At 41.8% G+C, this 21146-nt stretch overlaps 1 protein-coding gene across 4 annotated transcripts in view; it reads right to left on the bottom strand.

The window, feature by feature from the left end:
• Positions 1-21146, bottom strand: part of Nck2 (NCK adaptor protein 2) — a 146385-nt gene that overhangs the window by 8846 nt on the left and 116393 nt on the right. For 3 of the 4 annotated variants that reach the window (XM_052193282.1, XM_052193281.1, XM_052193279.1), the window contains one exon: positions 20076-20797. In XM_052193282.1, coding sequence (XP_052049242.1) covers positions 20076-20797 — 722 coding nt within the window. Of the gene's footprint in view, positions 1-20075; positions 20798-21003; positions 21061-21146 lie in introns of those variants that run through there. The other variant, XM_052193283.1, reaches the window with a different exon arrangement.

Genomic DNA, 21146 nt, shown 5'->3' with positions numbered 1-21146 from the left:
ATAGGTGGTTCATCTGCCAGTCTACCGGGCGTGGGGCCTGTGTCCTGCCTGGAGACCAGCAGAGGGAGAGAATCCCTGCGGCCATATTTGCTGCCTGCTGGAGCAGAAGAGAGTCACTAGGTACTGTATCACCCCGATCTCCGGGGGTGCAAACAGCCAGAGGTCTGCCTGTGCCCAGGGCCTGAGCACACAGGTGGTTCATCTCCCAGGTGATAGGTCGTGGGGCCTGTATTCTTTGCAGAGAACAGCAAAGGGAGCTACTCCTGTGGCCATCTTTGTGGCCTGCCAAGGCAGAAAAATATCACTAGATACTGTATTATCCTGAGCTTAAGACCTCTGGGGGTGCAAATCTCCAGGGGTCTGCCTGCACTCAGGACCTGAGAACATAGGTGGTTTATCGTCATGGGGCCTGTATCCTACATGAGAATCAACAGAGGGAGTGACACCCCCCCCCCCAAGTCACCATCTTTGCTCCATAACAGAGCAGTCTAAGAACACCTGGTTCACCTTGACAACCCAAGTATAAAATTTCCTGAGGCAAGACTGAGCAGGGCTCCAAAGGCACAAAAGAGGAAGACAGCATATCAGTAATCTGTGCCAGAGGAAACCCAGTCATCCAGTGTCTCGGAAATAGCCCTGAAGGTCCACAATAGGTTGTGGAACCAGCCAGTGACAATAAGACCATCTAACACCAGTGAGAACTAGATGGCTAAAGTCAAGCATAGGAACGTTGCTAACAGAAACTAAGGCATTATGGCAGCATCTGAACCCAATTCTCCAACAATAGCAAGTCCTGGATACCCCAACTCACCAGAAAAACAAGAGTTGGATTTAAAATCACTGGTCATGATGCTGTTAGAGGAACATATGAAGGACATACTTAAAGAAATTCAGGAGAAAATGGATCAAAAATTAGAAGCCCTTATAAGGGAAACAAAAGTCATTAAAAGAAATTCAGGAGAATACAAAAGCCAATAAGGAGGAAACGCAAAAGTCACTTAAAAAAATACAAGAGAACTTTGATCAACAGGCAGAAGTCATGAAAGAGGAAACACAAAAATCTCTTAAAGAATTAGAGGAAAACACAAACAAGCAAATGACAGAACTGAGCAAAAACTTCCAGGATCTAAAAACAGAAGTAGAAACAACTAAGAAAGCACAAAGGGAGACAACTTTGGAGATAGAAAACCTTGGGAAAAAATCAGGGACCATAGACACAAATATCAACAACAGAATACAAGAGATAGAAGAAAGAATCTCAGATGCCGAAGATACCATAGAAACCATGGACTCAACAGTTAAAGAAAATGCAAAATGCAAAACGCTTGTAACCCAAAATATCCAGGAAATCCAGGACACAATGAGAAAGCCAAATCTAAGGATTATAGGCATTGATGAGAGTGAAGATTTACAACTTAAAGGGCCAGCAAATATCTTCAACAAAATTATGGAAGAAAACTCCCCTAACGTAAAGAGAGAGATGCACATGAATATACAAGAAGCCTACAGAACTCCAAACAGACTGGACCAGAACAGAACTACCTCCCGTCACATAATAATCAAAACTCCAAATGTACTAAACAAAGAGAGAATACTTAGGGCAGTAAGAGAAAAAGGGCAAGTAACATATAAAGGAAGATCTATCAGAATTACACCAGACTTCTCACCAGAGAACATGAAAGCTAGAAGATCCTGGGCAGAGCTCATGCAGACTGTAAGAGAGCACAAATGCCAGCCAAGACTACTATACCCAGTGAAACTCTCAATCATTATAGATGGAGAAACCAAGATATTCCATGACAAAACCAAATTTATACAATATCTTTCCACAAACCCAGCCCTACAAAGGATAATAGGGGGAAAACACCATTACAACAAGGGAAACTATACCCTGGAAAAAGCAGGATATTAAGCTTCTTTCATCAAACCCAAAAGAAGATAACCACACTAGTATAAAATTAACATAAAAAATGATGGGAAGCAATAACCACTACTCCTTAATATCTCTTAACATCAATGGACTCAATTCCCCAATAAAAAGACATAGACTAACAGACTGGTTACGTAAACAGGACCCTACATTTTGCTGTATACAGGAAACATACAGTGTTAAAGACAAAAACTACCTTAGAGTAAAAGGCTGGAAGACAATTCTACAAGCAAATGGTCTCAGGAAACAAGCCGGAGTTGTCATTCTAATATCAGATAAAATTGACTTTCAACCTAATGTCATCAAAAGAGACATGGAAGGTCACTTCTTGCTGGTCAAAGGAAAAATCCAACAAGAAGAACTCTCAATCCTGAACATCTATGCTCCAAATACAAGGGCACCCTCATTCATAAAAGAAACTTTACTAAAGCTCAAAGCACACATTGCACCTAACACAATAATTGTGGGTGACTTCAACACTCCACTCTCATCAATGGACCGATCAGGAAAACAGAAACTAAAGAGGGAGACAGTGAACCTAATTGAAGCTTTGGACCAATTGGATTTAACAGATATATATAGAACTTTTCATCCCAAAGCAAAAGATTATACCTTTTTCTCAGTACCTCATGGTACCTTCTTCAAAACTGATCATATAATTGGTCATAAGACAGACCTCAACAAATATAAGAAGATTGAAATAATCCCATTCCTCCTATCAGATCACTATGGAGTAAAAGTGGTATTTAATAACAATGAAAACAACAGAAAGCCCAAATATACATGGAAACTGAACAATACTCAATGATACCTTGGTAAAGGAAGAAATAAAGAAAGAAATCAAAGATTTTTTAGAATTTAAAAAAATTGAAGGCACAACATACACAAATCTATGGGACACAATGAAAGCAGTGCTAAGAGGAAAATTCATAGCTTTGAATGCCTCCAAAAAGAAATTCGAGAGAGCATACACTAGAAGATTAATGAAACAACTGAAAGCCCTGGAACAAAAAGAAGCTGATTCACCCAGGAGGAGGAGAAGACAGGAAATCATCAATCTCAGAGCTGAAATCAATCAAGTAGAAACCAAGAGAACCATACAAAGAATCAACAAAACCAGGAGCTGGTTCTTTGAAAAAAATCAAGATAGATAAGCCCTTAGCCAGACTAACCAAAGGGCACAGAGAAAGTATCCAAATTAACAAAATTAGAAATGAAAAGGGAGATATTACAACAGAAACTGAGGAAATTCAAAAAATCATCAGATCCTACTACAAAAGCCTATACTCAACACAACTGGAGAATCTGGAGGAAATGGATAATTTCTTAGACAGATACCATATACCAAAATTAAAGCAGGCTCAAATAGATCATCTAAACAGACCCAGAACCCCTAAAGAAATAGAAGGGGTCACAGATAGCCTTCCGACCAAAAAAAGCACAGGATCAGTGCAGAATTCTATCAGACCTTCAAAGAAGACTTAACATCATACTCTTCAAACTATTCCACCAAATAAAAACGGAAGGGACACTACCCAACTCCTTCTACGAAGCCACAATTATGCTGATACCAAAACCACACAAAGATCCAACTAAGAAAGAGAATTTAAGGCCAATTTCCCTTATGAATATCGATGCAAAATTACACAATAAAATTTTTGCCCACTGAATCCAAGAACACATCAAAACGATCATCCACCAGGATCAAGTAGGCATCATCCCAGGGATGCAGGGATGGTTCAATATAAGGAAATCCATCAATGCAATCCACTACATAAACAAACTCAAAGAAAAAAACCACATGATCATTTCATTAGATGCTGAAAAGGCATTTGACAAAATTTAGCATCCTTTCATGCTAAAAGTCTTGGAAAGGATAGGAATTCAAGGCCCATATCTAAACATAGTAAAAGCAATATACAGCAAACCGGTAGCCAACATCAAACTAAATGGAGAGAAACTTGAAGCAATCCCACTAAAATCAGGGACTAGACAAGGCTGCCCCCTCTCTCCATATCTTTTTAATATGGTTCTTGAAGTCCTAGCTAGAGCAATTAGGCAACATAAGGAGGTCAAAGGGATACAAATTAGAAAGGAAGAAGTCAAACAATCACTATTTGCAGATGATATGATAGTATACTTAAGTGACCCAAAAAACTCTACTAGAGAACTCCTACAGCTGATAAACAACTTCAGCAAAGTGGCTGGCTACAAAATCAACGCAAGCAAATCAGTAGCCTTTATATACTCAAAGGATAAGCAGACTGAGAAAGAAATTAGGGAAATGACACCCTTCACAATCGTCACAAACAGCATAAAGTATCTTGGGGTGACTCTAACCAAACAAGTGAAAGACCTATATGACAAGAACTTCAGATCTCTGAAGAAGGAAATCGAAGAAGATCTCAGAAAATGGAAAAATCTTCCATGCTCATGGATTAGCAGGATTAATATAGTTAAAATGGCCAATCTACAGATTCCATGCAATCCCCATCAAAATCCCAACCCAGTTCTTCATAGAGCTAGAAAGAGCAATTCTCAAATTCCTCTGGAATAACAAAAAACCCAGGATAGCTAAAACTATTCTCACAGTAAAAGAACTTCAGGGGGATTCGGTATCCTAGACCTCAAACTTTACTACAGAGCAATCATGATAAAAACTGCATGGTATTGGTATAATGTCAGGCAAGCCAATCAATGGAATAGGATTGAAGACCCAGAAATGAACCCACACACCTATAGTCACTTAATCTTCGACAAAGGAGCTGAAAGCATCCAGTGGAAAAAAGATAGTCTTTTCAACAAATGGTGCTGGTTCAATTGGAGGTCAGCATGCAGAAGAATGTGAATCGATCCATCCTTGTACTAAGCTCAACTCCAAATGGATCAAGGACCTCCACATAAAACCTGACACACTGAAACTAATCGAAAAGAAACTGGGGAAGATCCTTGAGGACATGGGCACAGGGGAAAAGTTCCTGAAAAGAACATTAGCTTATGCTCTAAGATCAAGAATTGACAAATGGGACCTCATAAAACTACAAAGTTTCTGTAAGGCAAAGGACACTGTCAAAAGGACAAAATGTCAACCAACAGATTGGGAAAGGATATTCACCAACCCTAAATTTGACAGAGGGCTAATATCTAATATATACAAAGAACTCAAGAAGATAGAACCTAGAGAACTAAATAACCCCATTAAAAAGTGGGGTACTGAACTAAACAAAGATTTTTCACATGAAGAACTTCGGAGGGCTGAGAAACACCTTAAGAAATGTTCAACATCATTAATCATTAGGGAAATGCAAATCAAAACAACCCTGAGATTTCACCTTACACCAGTCAGAATGGCTAAGGTTAAAAACTCAGGAGACAGCAGGTGCTGGCGAGGATGTGGAGAAAGAGGAACACTCCTCCACTGCTGGTGGGATTATAAGATGGTGCAACCACTTTGGAAATCAGTCTGGCGGCTCCTCAGAAAACTGGGCACATCACTTCTGGAGGACCCTGCTATACCTTTCCTGGGCATATACCCAGAGGATTCCCCGGCATGCAATAAGGACACATGCTCCACTATGTTCATAGCAGCCCTATTTGTAGTAGCCAGAAGCTGGAAACAACCCAGGTGTCCCTCAACGGAGGAATGGTTACAAAAAATGTGGTATATTTACACAATGGAGTACTCTTCAGCCATTAGAAACAATGAATTCATGAAATTCGTAGACAAATGGATGGAGCTGGAGAACATCATACTAAGTGAGGTAACCCAGTATCAAAAGATCAGTCATGGTATGCACTCACTGATAAGTGGATAATAACCTGGAAACTTGGAATACCCAAGAAATAATCCACATATTAAATGATGTCCAAAAAGAACAGAGGAGTGGCCCCTGGTTCTGGAAAGACTCAATGCAACAGTATAGGGGAATACCAGAATAGGGAAGTGGGAAGGAGTTGATGGAGGAACAGGGGGAGGGAAGAGGGCTTATGGGACTTGTGGGGAGTGGGGACCCAGAAAATGGGAAATCATTTGAAATGTAAATAAAGAATACATCGAATAAAAAAAAAGATAAAAAAAGGGCCAGTAAATATCTTCAACAAAATTATAGAAGAAAACTTCCATAATCTAAAGAGATGCTCATGAACATACAAGAAGCCTACAGAACTACAAACAGACTGGACCAGAACAGAAACTCCTCCTGACATATAATAATCAAAACACCAAATGCTTTAAACAAAGAAAGAATATTAAAAGCAGTAAGGGAAAAAGGTCAAATAACATATAAAGGCAGACCTATCAGAGTTATACCAGACTTCTCACCAGAAACTATGAAGGCTTTAGAAGATCCTGGGCAGATATCATATAGACCTTAAGAGAACATAAATGTCAGCAAAACTCTCAATTACCATAGATGGAGAAAACAAAGGCATTCCATGAGAAAACCAAATGTACACAATATCTTTCCACAAGCCCAGATCTACAAAGGATATTGGGTGGAAAATACCAACACACAGTGGAAACTACACCCTAGAAAAAGCAATAAAGTAATCTTCGTTCAACAAACCCAAAAGATGGCAACACAAACAGAATTCCATCTTTAACAACAAAAGTAACAGGAAGCAACAATCACTTTTTCTTAATATCTCTTAACATCAATGGTCTCATTTCCCCAATAAAAAGACATAGACTAAGAGATTGGATACATAAACAGGACCCAACATTTTGCTGCATACAAGAAACCCACCTCAGTGACAAAGACAGCCACTACCTCAGAGTCAAAGGTTGGAAAACAATTTTCCAAGCAAATGGTTTCAAGAAACAAGATTAAGTGGTCATTCTTATATGAGATAAAATCGACTTTCAATGAAAGTTGTCAAAAAAGATAAGGTCGATACTGGTCGAAGGAAAAATCTACAAAGATGAACTCTCAATTCTGAACATCTATGCTCTAAATCCAAGGGCATCCACATTCATAAAAGAAACTTAATAAAGCTCAAAACACACATTGTACCCCATGCAATAGTAGGGGGAGACATCAACACCCCACTCTCAACAATGGATAAATCATGGACACAGAAACTACATGGAGACACAGTGAAACTAACTGAGTTATGGACCAAATGGATCTAACAGATAGTTATAGAACATTCCACCCTAAAGCAAAAGAATATACCTTCTCAGAACCACATGGCATCTCCTCCAAAACTGACCATATAAATTGGTCAGAAAACAAGCCTCAGAAGATACAGGAATATTGAAATGATTTCATATGCCCTATCAGATCACCACGGCCTAAGGTTGGTCTTAAGTTCAAACAAAAACAATGGAAAACACACAAATACATGTACGTTGAACAATGCTCTACTCAATGAAAGCTTGGTTGAGGAAGAAATTCTTTAAAGACTTTTTAGAATTTACTGAAAATGAGGATACATTATACCAAAACTTATGGGACACAATGAAAGCAGTGCTAAGAGGAAAACTGATAGCTCTAAGTGCCTCCAAAAAGAAAATGGAGAAAGCTTACACGGGCAGCTTGACAACACACCTCAAAACTCTAGAACAAAAAGAAGCAAATACACCCAAGAGGAGTAGACTACAGAAAATAAACTCATGACTGAAATCAACCAAATAGAAACAAAAAGAACTATACAAAGAATGAACAAAACCATGAGCTGGTTCTTTGAGAAAATCAACAAGATACATAAACCTTTAGCTAGTCTAATAATCAGATCCTACTACAAGAGCTATATAACAAGATTGGAAAATCTGGACGAAATGGACAATTTTCTAGGCACACATCAGGTGCCAATGTTAAAACAGGATCAGATAAACCATGTAAATAGTCCCATAAGTCCTGAGGAAATAAAAGCAGCTGTTAATAGTCTCCCAACCAAAAACAAACAAACAAACAAACAAACAAACAAACAAACCCAGGACCAGATAGGTTCAGTGGGGAATTCTATCAGATCTTCAAAGAAGAGCTAATAACAATACTCTTCAAACTATTCCACAAAATAGAAACTCAAGGAACATTACCCAATTCATTCTATGAAGAGACAAAAATGCTTATACCAAAACCAAACCAAGACCAAACAAGAAAAGAGAACTTCAGAACAATCTCCCTCATGAACACTGATGCAAAAATATTCAACAAAATTCTGGCCAACCGAATCCAAGAATGCATCAAAACTATAATTCACCATGATCAGGTAGGCTTCATCCCAGAGATGCAGATATGGTTCAATATACAGAAATCCATCAATGTATTCCACTACATAAACAAACTCAAAAAAAAAAAAAAAAAAAAAAAACAAACCACATGGTCATTTCATTAGATGCTGAAAAAGCTTTTGACAAAATTCAGCATCCCTTCATGATAAAAGTCTTGGAGAGATCAGGAACTCAAGGCCCATACCTAAATATACTAAAAGCAATATACTACAAACCAGTAGCCAACATCAAACTAAATGGAGAGAAACTTGAAGCAATCCCACTAAACTCAGGAACCAGACAAGGCTCCCCACTCTCTTCCCATCTATTCAATATAGTACTTGAAGTCCTAGGCAGAGCAATCCGACAACAAAAGGAGGTCAAAGGTATACAAATTGGAAAGGAAGAAGTCAAAATACCACTATTTGCAGATGATATGATCGTATACTTAAGTGAGCCCAAAACTTCCAGCAGAGAACTCCTAAAGCTAATGAACAACTTCAGCAAAGTAGCTGGGTATAAATAAAATTAACTTAAACAAATCAGTAGTCTTCCTCTACTCAAAGGATAAACAAGCTAAGAAGGAAATTAGAGAAATGACAGCCTTCACAATAGTCACAAATAATATTACATACCTTGGTGTGACTCTAACCAAGCAAGTGAAAGATCTGTATGACAAGAATTTCAAGCCTCTGAAGAAAGAAATCAAAGAAGATCTCAGAAGATGGAAAGATCTCCCATGCTCATGGATTGGCAGAATTAATATAGTAAAAATAGCCACCTTGTGAAAAGCAATCTACAGATTCAATGCAATTCCCATCAAAATTCCAAATCAATTCTTCATAGAGCTAGATAGAGCAATCTGCAAATTCATTTGGAATAACAAAAAATGCAGGAGAAGGAAAACTATTCTCCACAGCAAAAGATCTCCTGGGGTAATCACCATCCCTGACCTAAAGCTCTACCACAGAGCAATAGTGATAACAAAACTGTGTAGTACTGATACAGAGACAGGTAGGAAGATCAATGGAATAGAATTGAAGACCCAGAAAAGAAACCACACACCTAAAGTGTCACTTGATATTTGACAAAGGAGCTAAAACCATTCAGTCGAAAGAAAGACAGCATTTTTAATAGATGGTGCTGGATCAACTGGAGGTCTGCATGAAGAAAAATGCAAATTGACTCACTCTTATCTCCTTGTACAAAGCTCAAGTCCAAGTGGATCAAGGACCTCCATATAAAACCAGATACACTGAAGCTTATAGAGCAGAAAGTGGAGAAGATCCTTGAACACACGGGCAAAGGAGAAAATTTCCTGAATAGAAGACCAATAGCTTATGCTCTAAGAACAAGAATCGACAAATAGGACCTCATAAAACTGCAAAGCTTCTGTAAGGCAAAGGACACTGTCAATAGGACAAAACAGCTACTAGCAGATTGGGAAAAGATCTTTACCAATCCTACATTGGATAGAGAGCTAATATCCATTGTATACAAAGAACTCAAGAAGATAGACTCCAGAGAGTCAAATAACCCTATTAAAATATGGGAATTCTCAACGTAGGAAACTCGAAAGGCTTTGAAGCACCTAAAGAAATGTTTAGCATCCTTAGTCACCAGGGAAATACAAATCAAAACAACACTGAGATTCCACCTCACACCAGTCAGAATGGCTGAGCTGAAAAACTCAGGGGACAGCAAATGCTGGAGGATGTGGAGAAAGAGGAACACTTCTCCATTGCTGGTGGGATTGCAAGCTGGTAAAACCACTCTGGAAATCAGTTTGGTGGTTCCTCAGAAAATCAGACATAGTACTACCTGAGGACCCAGCTATACCACTCCTGGCCATATACCCAGAAGATGCTCCTACATGTAATAAGGACACATGTTCCACTATGTTCATAGCTGCCTTATTTATAATAGCTAGAAGCTGGAAAGAACCAACATGTCCTTCAACAAAGGACTAGATACAGAAATTGTGGTATATATGCACAACGGAGTACTATTCAGCTATTAAAAACAATGAATTCATGAAATTCTTAGGCAAATGGATGGAACTAGAAAGTGTCATCCTGAGTGAGTTAACCCAATCACAAAAGAACACACAGGGTATGCACTCACTGATAAGTGGATGTTAGCCCAAAAGCTCAAAATAAACAAGTCACAATTCACAGACCACAGGAAACTTAAGAAGATGAAAGACCAAAGTGGGGGTGCTTTGGTTCCTCTGAGAAATGGAACAAAATACTCACAGGAGCAATTATGGAGACAAAGTGTGGAGCAGAGACTGAAGGAAAGGCCACCCAGAAGCTGCCCTACCTGGGGATTCATCCTATAAACAGTCACCAAACCTGGACACTACTATGGATGACAAGAAGTGCATACCAAAGGGAGCCTGTTATGGTTTTCTCCGGAGGGGCTCTGCCAGAGCCTTATAGATACAGAGGCAGATGCTAGCAGCCAACAAGTGGACTAAGCATCGGGTCCCCAATGGAGGAGTTGGAGGGAGGACTGGAGGAGGTGTAGGGGTTTGCAGCTCCATGGAAAGAATTATGATGTCAGCAAACCAGACACCCCAAGGCTACCAGGGAATAAACCTGGTAGTTTAGTGGACTAAACCATCAACCAAGGTGTACACATGGTTCCAGCCAAAAGAGTGGCAGAGGAATGCCTAGTCGGGCATCAGTGGGAGGAGAGGTCTTTGGTCCTATGAAGGCTCAATAGATGTCCCAGCGTGAGCAAATTGGAGGCAGGGGTAGGTGGGAGTGGGTTGAGTGGAGGGGCATATACTTGGAAGCAGGGGGTGGGATGATGGGTTGGGGGTTTTCAGGGAGGAGGAAACCCGGAAAGGGTATAACATTTGAAATGTAAATATATTCAATTAAAAAAAAAAGAAGTAAAACAGTGTACAGCAAGGAAGGGGAATATGGGATTCCACCATGGTTACCACACATTAAATTTAATATGTGCAGCTGACTCCATGGTATAAAAATGCTACTTCTAACCCGCTGCTCCTGTCATGATATCAGGCTTTGTAAAGGAATGTTTAGTGGCAAGGATTTTAGAAACATCCTTGTGAGAAACATATGTAAGTCTTCAAAAAATTAAAATAGATTTAGCATTTGATTCAGCAAACCTAAGAGGATTCAAAGTAGAAACCTAAAGAAATATTTATATATTCCACAATCACAGCAGCATTATTAATAACTAAAAGCAAAACTAGAACCACCCTGAAAATCTATCACCAGACAAATAGATATAGAAAATGGAATATTACTCACTATTGAAGGACAATTTCTAAAATGTTGCTACAACATAAATGAACTCGGAAGACATTATAACTGAAATAAAATTAGGGACAACCACTACATAATTCCACGTAAAAGAGGCCCCTAAGTATAAACACTCAGACTGGGAATGGAATCTCAGCGAGGCAGGCAGTGAAGGAGTCAGTGTCCACGGAGGACAGAGTTCCAGTTTGGGACAGTAAAGAAGCGCTGAAGATTTTACAGCTGCACCATGATGTATGTAAAGCATCTACTGATTAAAATGCACACTTAAAAACTGTTGAAACAGCCAATTTGGTTTTAAAGCCGTTTTACCACCAAAAAAAAAAAAAAAAAACCCACAAAGATAAAGGTTAAGTGAAGATCTACAAACGATCTAAGAAACTTTGCTGAGAATCCAGGATATGGAAGTGCCACCGTGGGTGGGGAGGCTGTTCCCTTCCTACCACAGAAGCCACTAACAGTGGGCATGGGAAGTCACGGGGAGGAGGCACTGTCCCCAAGTGCTGCTTCTTGGCGATCAAACATAGTTTTGCCCACTTGAGACACCTGCTGACTATTTCAGTTTTTCTTAGGGACCAGAAAAAAGTTGAGAGATTGCCCTAGCATCAGGGACTCTCTGGACTTCCTAGCTCATTCTTCTACAAACACATCTTCATCCACGACTCAGAAAACCTAGGGACACTGACTGCTGTGGTTGCTGAAGCCACTGCGCCTCTATGGAACAGATGGCAGTAAAACATGCTGTGGATAAAATGCAGGCACAAGGACAAACTGTGGAGGCAGTTACAAAGCTAACTGTTCTAGTTTCAATCTATCACAGTTCTTTATTCTTTGTGGATGCTAAGTCCATAACAGTTAACTGACAGTGAGCATGTAAATCTGTAAGTGGCACGCCACAGCGCCACGATGGCCCTCTTAATGGTATGGAGGGTCATGGAGATGGGTAGAGTCTGGGCCTGGGCAGAGCATCTGAGTGGCTGCCTTGAATGAGCTATATGATGATCTGATCTTCGAGTTCCTTTAAGCATAAACCTTTATTGTGGAATCTCTCTCTCCTCTCTCTCTCCTCTTCTCTTCTTCTCTCTCTCTCTCTCTCTCTCTCTCTCTCTCTCTCTCTCTCTCTCTCTCTCTCTCTCTCTCTCCCTCCCTCCCTCCCTCCCTCCCTCCCTCCCTCTCTTCCATCTTCCTTCCATTCTTTCCTTCCTTCCTTCAAGATTTATTTATTTATTATATTTAAGTACACTATCTGTCTTTAGACACACCAGAAGAGGGCATCAGATCTCATTACAGATGGTCGTGAGTCACCATGTAGTTGCTGGGATTTGAACTCAGGACCTCTGGAAGAACAGTCAGTGCTCTTAACCGCTGAGCCCAGTACTCTTATGGAATTTTTGGGGGAATGGCAAAGAACACTGATGTAGCTTCTCAGAGATAGGAAATATCCACTCCTACTGTTTTATTAAAGACACACATTCCAAGTCCATGTCTACAGTTTCATCTCAAGACTACTTTACACAGCATGCTTGTGGGACTACGAGTAGGCAAGCCAAACTCTTACAAATCCATTCTCTGTGTAGCAAAAGGAATGTCTTCATCTATAAGACACACACTTGTGTCTACCACAGCCACAGTAGAAAATGCAAACCAGACAAAACCCAAATAGCAAAAAAGTCAACCTCAGAAGCTCCCCCTTAGTATAGTTCACACATTAGCTATGTGGGCATTTCAGGAAGTCAAGTGATAAAGGCATATCTGATCCTGGGTTTTAAGTTTCTTTTTCCATTATACTTTTACATATTTTGGGTAAAAAACATTTCTACCTTGTACTAGGTAGGATACTAGTACAATTTTACTAGGATACTACCTAACTTTTTATGCAAAAAGGGGCTACAGATCTAAAGGATTTTAATGAGAACATTTCTGAACACTCTTAAAGGTTGAACTGTCAATTTGACTTTTTTCCTTAGTCAGAAGAACTGCTTTAGCTGACGGGATGATCTCCTCCCCCTTTACCGTGCTGGCAGAACTGAAAAGGTAGCATCCAGACCCTTTAGCAGTAGCAGCAATAGTACTCCAGAGGCCGGGGTCTCCAGGCAGCAGTACAGCACAACCCCACCCATGAACAAAAAACAAAGGATGAACTGGGTAACCCTATATAGCTCTGTAAGGCTCAGAGGAGAATCTTTCCACTGTACACAATCAACTTACCCCCTTAGAGGAGTAACAGTTTTTAGACTTCTATGCAACGCAAAGTAGACATGGTTAAATGTTCCTAATATATCCTTGGGCTAACTCTCATTGAAAGAGGTGTGCAGGGGGATGAAACAAGGACCTGGCTCAAGCCTGCAGGCCAGGCAAGACTTTTCAGAAGATGGACAGGGCAGGATTGGAAAGATTTATGTTTCTCAAGACGGAGTGTATGTTGCGCTGCAGAAGGCAGGGTTATGTTGTGCTCTCCACATTTGTACTGAGCTCTGGACAGGCAAAAGCCAAGCTGAAGGAAATGATGAAGCTGAGTATGTGATTTGTGGGAGCTAGACACATTGCGGAGCTAACTGACAGGGCAGCTACAGATTAATGAGCATGTTTTACCACTACTGTCCAGACAGATGTGGGCTTGGATGACTCCTCTCACAGACACATTGTGATTCCCAAGTTGTTGTCGGTTGTTCTCTATTTTCTACATTCCTACAGTTATATATGTCAGGTCAACATGGATTCAACACTGTAGTATCCTCTGCTCCAAATACTTGGGACTAGATGCTCTGAAGCTTGGAGTATGTGCATGCACACCATGAGCCATCTTTGAGTAAGAGCTAATCTCTCAAACTAATCATATCCTTTTCACAGGCCCCAGACAGTGGCGCACTGCCTGCTTTAAAGCAAGTACAGAAGATCAAAGGCTAGTGAGGAGTCTGCCTCACTTGAGGATGAGGGAAACAGCCAGGCAATGAACAATGGCTCTTAGAAAAGAGCCCATTCTAAACGTATATAGCCTTCTGAGATTAAGACTGAGGTAAGTTCCTAGTGCTGATGAAAACATTTACATATCACAATGAACACTGAGAAGTCACGTTGGAACCTAACTAGAAGCTTCACACTTACTGACTAGGTTCATGGTACTGGAAAATAGTCTGCACACTTACTAGAGGAGAAAGGCAATCATCAACATAGCTACAAACCCTGAGATCTACCCACAGATATGCCGGACAATTCTGGTACAAACATTTTAGGAGTAAGCAACCATTGTATCGCTGGATTTGAGGCCCATTCCATGAGACAGAACCCATACTTGGCTACTACTTTAGGTGGCCAAGGACTTGTGACTGGACAGACCATGAGCCTTGGAGCAAACCAAATACTTTTGTTCTCAAGTAGCAAAGCAAAAAATGACCCCTAATGATAAACTACTATACCCAGAGATGATGGCCTTGCTCAGGCAGAGAAGTTTCCTCTTTCAATGGATGGTAACAAATACAGAGACTCACAACTGGACAATGTGTTGAGAGTGACAGATTTTAGAATACTCAGTACTAACAAGAATGTCTTCATCAAGCTCCTCCCCTTAGGACCTATGTAGATAAGGAGGGAGGAAGATTGAAGAGCCAGAGGGGACGAGGACCTAAGGAAACAGTGTCAGTCCAGACACATCAGGACTGAGGCATATATGACCTCTAAGAGACTGTGGCAGCAAAGCAGGGCCTGTTCATGTTCAAGCTACATGCGGCCCTATCTGTGAGAAGAGAAGGTGGACATAGGGTTCCACTTCTAACCAAGAAGCAATCTGCAACTGTCAGCTACTTCAAAAGGATAAATTAGTTTTCTCCAATGGAATCTAACTGTACACATTAACCACACTTGACGGTAAGCCTCATGCCCAACAGTAGACAATCAACACAAACCAAACTCAACAGCATTTTTGTAAACTTTTTGTCTCATATTTTGTTTGTCTTCTTGGTCTTTTGGATGTACATTATGATTTCTCATTTTGTGCTTTTTGTATGCATGTGTTTTCTTTCTTTAAAACTTAAAAATATTTTTGATTGTCTGAGAGAAGCGGGGAGGAAGGGAGGAGAAAGCGAGGGAGGGGAGAAGGAGGGAAGGAGGGAGGGAGGGAGGGGACATGGAGTTTAGGGATGGGTAAGATTCAGGGTAGGAAAAGCATGATCAGAATATATTAGATTAAAATAATTTTAAAGAATAAGAATAGGTAGGCTTAAAGTTAGAAAAAATTTCATTTGGTACCATAAAAAAAGCCTGACAAAATAACTTTTTCCAAAACAGGACTGTAATGGCTACTTTTAGGTCAATTCAAAGAGTCATTTTGGAAAAGGGGGCCTCAAGTAAAAAAATGTACCCGATAACTTACTTGTGGGCAAGCCTGTCATGCATTTTCTTAACTGGTAACTGATGTGAGGGGGCATAGCTCGCCGTGGGCAGTGACACCCCCAGGCTGATGGTCCAGGAATTATCAGTAGGCTGAGAAAGCCACGAAGCAGCATTCTGTCATGGCCTCTGTTCAGTTTCAGCCTTCAGGTCTCTGCCCTGACATCAGTCAATAATGGGTTGTGATATGGAAGGTATATGCTAGATAAGTTGTTTCCTCCCAAAGTTCCTTTCAGTCATGGTATTTATCACAGCAATAGAAACTCTAAGACAGGGAAAGAGATAAATATAGATGCTGCTCAGGGTGCCCTGCTTTTTCCTAATGCCAACTTGGTTGGGGATAAGTCATAGGCTAGGAAGCTGGGCACTGCAAACCCTGACGAGCTGACTGCTTCTGTCTTCCAAGCTGACCCAGAAAGAGCTGAGAGGGGAGAAGGGCCACCATCTCTATGGTCACAGCTCCTGAAGGATCTGGATCTGAACTGCATTATACGAATCCCCATCTAGACAGATGGGTCAAGGAAATTGTGGTTACAAATGTTTCTATAAGAAATAAATACTTAAAATGTCACAATCCATTATTCTTAAACTATGGTCAGAAATCTTTCTAGAAGAAATAAAATTATTTTGGTCTGGAAAGATGACTTAGAGGTTAAGAGTGCTGTTGATTTTTTCACAAGGTGCAGGTTCGATTCTCAGTACCCACATGGTGGTTCACAACCCTCTGCAATTCCAGTGCGAGATCTAACACCCTCTTCTGGCCTCCAAGGACATGCCACACATGTGGTACAAACATCCATATGCATAAAATAAAATTTAAATATATAATAATTCGAAAACAAAGAACTCATTAGTTTTTATTTCCTAATCAAGTAATATTAATTGGCTTTAAAAGGGAAAAATGAAACACCCACTGGCTTTGCCTGTGCGGTCAATAAAATATTAAATCATCTTTATCAAAGGACTTTGATCTCTACCTGAAATGAGTGTGAAGCACGACAAACATCAGTACCTAATATTATCACAGCACATAATGCACAGGGGCGGGGCTTATTCGCTCTCTGAGGATTAAAACTACAGAGGGAGCGCTCCTGTATCCACCCAGCACATTCTCTTCCCTTCAGAAGGTCTCCTCACTTGGCACCAAATGCCTTCTGAGCACCTTTTACAAGGAAAGGGATCCAGAAAATAAAACCCTGACACTTGTACTGCTTGCCAGAAATTAATTTTAAGTACAGCCTCTGAAGCATTCCCATAGAATCAATGTAGGTGAACACGTAAGGAGCTGATGTCCATTCAGGGAAGGCACGGCTTCTGTGAATTTTCTACATTAGGCAGATTTGGTTTACAAGTGTTGGTGGACAAGGAAAAATATTGTGCCTCTGTTAGTTTTCAAGAAGAATTGTCATTATAGATAAGCAAACAAGATAAATAAGAATGAAAAAAGAGTCAGAAGAGAAAGGATGGTGGGGACTGCAGTTGGGGGTGGTTGAATCAAACAGGCCTGCTTGTTTGTTTCTCAAGTCCAGTACAATGCCAACTATGTCCTGCAATGCTTAGCCCTCCTGCAGCCTGGAAGGCACAGATGAAACAATGCTTATTTTACTTGCAATGCACACCTCTCTCCTCAAAAGTACAGACTTTCTTGTACCTCAGAGAAGGGTAGATTTTAATACTTCGAGGAAGAAAAGCTGCAGGCATTTATCAGTGCAGAACGCCACCCCAGAGCTTTATTCATTTACCTTTAATTACCTGAGATATGTATCAGGGAGATGTGTTCCCCCAGACTACTGTTCACATTAAGGAGTCGGGCTTCCCACAGTCCCTGTGTCCCCCGCACCCCCCCACAATGGAGGCTAAAGGCCTAAATACACCTGCCTTAGTCCTGTGGGAGAGTCCAGACTCTGGGAACACCTTCTATACCTCAACCCTGAGATATGCAATTAGATCATGAATTAATGTTCTGTGTGATCCGGGTTTGGCTGTGAGAACAAGGCTCTGACCTGAAAAATCCCAAAAGAACGGGAGAAGTGACACGGAACATGGGAGAGGCAGCAGAGAACGGGAGAAGTGACACGGAACATGGGAGAGGCAGCAGGGAACGGGAGAAGTGACACGGAACATGGGAGAGGCAGCAGAAAGTGCGAGAGAATAAGCCAGGGTGTCACCGTCCACCAGGACAGGCCCTTCCCTGTCATGGCAAGGGGCTATGAACAAATGAGACAGTAAACTTCAATCTGGCCCATGTTTTCATCAGTGGAGAAAACTTAACACAACTTGGACCCCTTGGCACACATACACAGCTTAACAGTCCTAAGAACAGAACACGGGGCAAAGGCACCACACAGATGCAGCCCAATCAGTGTCTCTGGAAGTGACACATGCTCTAATAAAGTATTCTTTGCCTCCACATCCCTAGAAACAAAAGCCTGTCTTAACCTGGCAGAATAAAGGATGCCCACAAACAATGGTTAAACTGTAAGTAATCAATGCCTCCATCAGTGGGAAGAAGGCTGCTTATCTGCAAACAGAAGATCAACGGGTCTTTTTTGGATTAGAAACCCCACCCATCTGCCAATAAAGAGGCCGGTACCTCCTCACTATGTGGCTCTTAGCCCTCTCTCTCCCAAGAAGCCACTCCAGCCTCAAGCCTTTGGCTCTTGGGCACACTGGATTGGGCATTTTGTGTTCTAATTGGTTTTCCAGCTCCCGTCCTGCTTCTGCTCTGGTGCTGCCCTTAAATTCCTCACGGGCCCAGAATGTGATCTAAGGCAGCCAGGCACAGAGCCTCCAAGGTGTGAGAACAATGCCATGTGAAGTCTTTGCCAGCAATGATGAACATCCTTGTCCTGTCTTGTCAGGACATCTCAGTATTCAGATTTCAGAGGCAGTCAGCATTCAGAGTCCTGCCTAAGAATATCTAAGGCTAAGGCCGGCTCTGAAAAGCTGCTGATACCATAAAGAGATCTGGTTTCCGCTAGCTCAATGCGTCTTTTTGCTCTAAAGAACAGACTTCAGTAGCCCCTCCCGACGAGGGGTTGTGACCTCCTCTCAGATCAGTTCTGTGTACACTGCTCACTGAACTAGTAGAGCAGTACACACATTCTGCTTTACAGTGTGAACGCAAAACATGAAACCAAAGCCTAGGAGAACTAGTAACCCTTGAACACACTGGACTAAACTCTTGCTTACAGGTTTAGAAGAGTCACTGGGAAGGTATCTATAAACTGGGTTATTCACAGGAAGCACAAACAGTAAGGCTAAAGGCCTAAATACACCCGCCTCAGTCCTGTGGGAGAGTCAAGCGTCTGGGAACACCTTCTAGACCTCAACCCTGTGATGTTCTTTTAGATAGTCCTGCTGAGCCATGGTGCCCCACAAGCAGACCCTGTTAGAGGGAGACTGCCTGTACCAGGCAGGTCCTCATTCCCTGAGCACTCCAGGTTTCTCTTCAGTTCTGTTTATAAGGACTTTAAGAGCTTTACAGAGATGAGCTTTTCAGTGACTCCGCTTGCAGCAGAGACTCCTGGAGGGTCATACAGTTTACAAAGGAAAACAAAGCAGCAACACAAGGCTGTGTCAGAGGCCAGGCACCTATTAGCTGAGAGGACGTTGTATACTCAGATACAGATGGTGTTGAACAAGTAATCACAGGGGTTTTCTACATAGACAGGAAGCAGTATGGAAAATGAAGCCTGCATCTCTAAACTGGAAAAGGGAATTCTTTCTACAGACCCAAGGCCATCCTTGAGAGCTGAAAATCACTTTTCTTATCTTCCTACAACTAGGGAAAGGAGTAGCAACAGGGACTTCACAGTCTACCCAACCTAGATTTAGTTAAACTGGGAGTAGCTGACTCTGTATCAACATAGTATTTATCTAGTTTAGTAGGGCCCTCAAATACCATTTTGCTATTTCAAGTACCGTCAGTGAACATGCCATTGGAATGGTATACGAGTCATGTCACTCACACAAGGTATACGAGTCATGTCACATGTCACACTCACTTTTTGAGGATGGTTCCAAGAACTTCAGTGGACACCTAAAACATGATAGATCAGAACCCTAGAAATAATTTTTGTCATGCCCATGATTAAGCCTAACTTAAGAGACTTGGTAAGACATTTAACAATGGAGAACCAGGCAAATGAACCAGGGCTGGCTGGAATCCCTGAACTCACAGGTCAGGGAACAGTGCATATAGCTCTCTTCTGGCAATATGGCTCCAGCACAGGAGCAGCTGGGCACTTACCGAGGACTCGCTGTCCCTAATGAGGAAGTCACCCTCGACGCCACGCTCATTGAGCGCACACTCCGCCTGGTGCCGTGTCACGTTGCCATAGTACCACTCACGACCGGCAAATCGCCCGCTGGCTGAAGGCCCGGTGTAGCTGACCTGGGGTGTGTGCGTGGGGTGCAGTGCAGGCCCGTCACTGAGGACAACTACGTAGTTTTTGGGGACCAGGCCCACTTGGCCTCGGGCATTTTTGCATTTCCACCATTCAGGGTCATTCTCAGGCTTCTCAATCACCTCCATGGTTTCTCCTTTCTCGAAACTAAGCTCCTCCTCAGTGACGGAGCTGAAGGGGTACAGCGTCTGCACCACGTGCAGCACCCGCGCACCCTGCCCATTGCTCAGCGCAGTACCCCGACGCAGGCTCAGGAAGCTGGGGGCCTCAGCTGCAGCTTCGTCCACTTCTTCCAGCACATAGTTGGAGGGGAACCAGCCGATCTGCCCGTTGAAGCTGCCACGCCACCAGCCATCACTGCATTTCTCCATAACTGTGACACGGGAGCCCTTCACTAGGGACAGCTCATCCTCTCGTTCTGCTATGTAGGCGAACTTAACAAAGGCTGGGATGTTGAGGTCATAGATGCGGTCAGCACCACTGCCATTGGCTGGGTACTCTGCATCCGTGCTTGGCGTTGGGGACGCATCCCGAGCGCTCGGCTTCCTGCGCGTCTTTCCGAGGCCTGTGAAGACATGGCAATGGGTTCAGTTAGCACTGGATACAGGTACACTATTCCCACTCCTATACTCTCAGGGTATACAAGTTTTTAGTGGGGGCAGGGTAGGGTAGGACGTACAAAGACTGGTTACAAACGACAGCAAGTAGCTGGAAAAGAAAATGGTCCGGCTGTGTGGCACAGATACGAAGTTATTAAAAGCTGATACTTACCGGAAGTGGTCTGTTTCATTTTACCCATTAACAAGTGTCAGTAGGTCTATGACACAAAAGATAACAACAGAGAAAAGACATTCTTCTGGAAGGATGGCCAGCTTTAGCGATCTCCTGGGTCTCAGGACTGAAAAAAAAAGGCA

This window comes from Apodemus sylvaticus, chromosome 9, assembly GCF_947179515.1.
Source record: "Apodemus sylvaticus chromosome 9, mApoSyl1.1, whole genome shotgun sequence".
NCBI classification, from domain to species: Eukaryota; Metazoa; Chordata; class Mammalia; order Rodentia; family Muridae; genus Apodemus; species Apodemus sylvaticus.
This window is presented reverse-complemented; position numbering and strand designations above follow the sequence as displayed.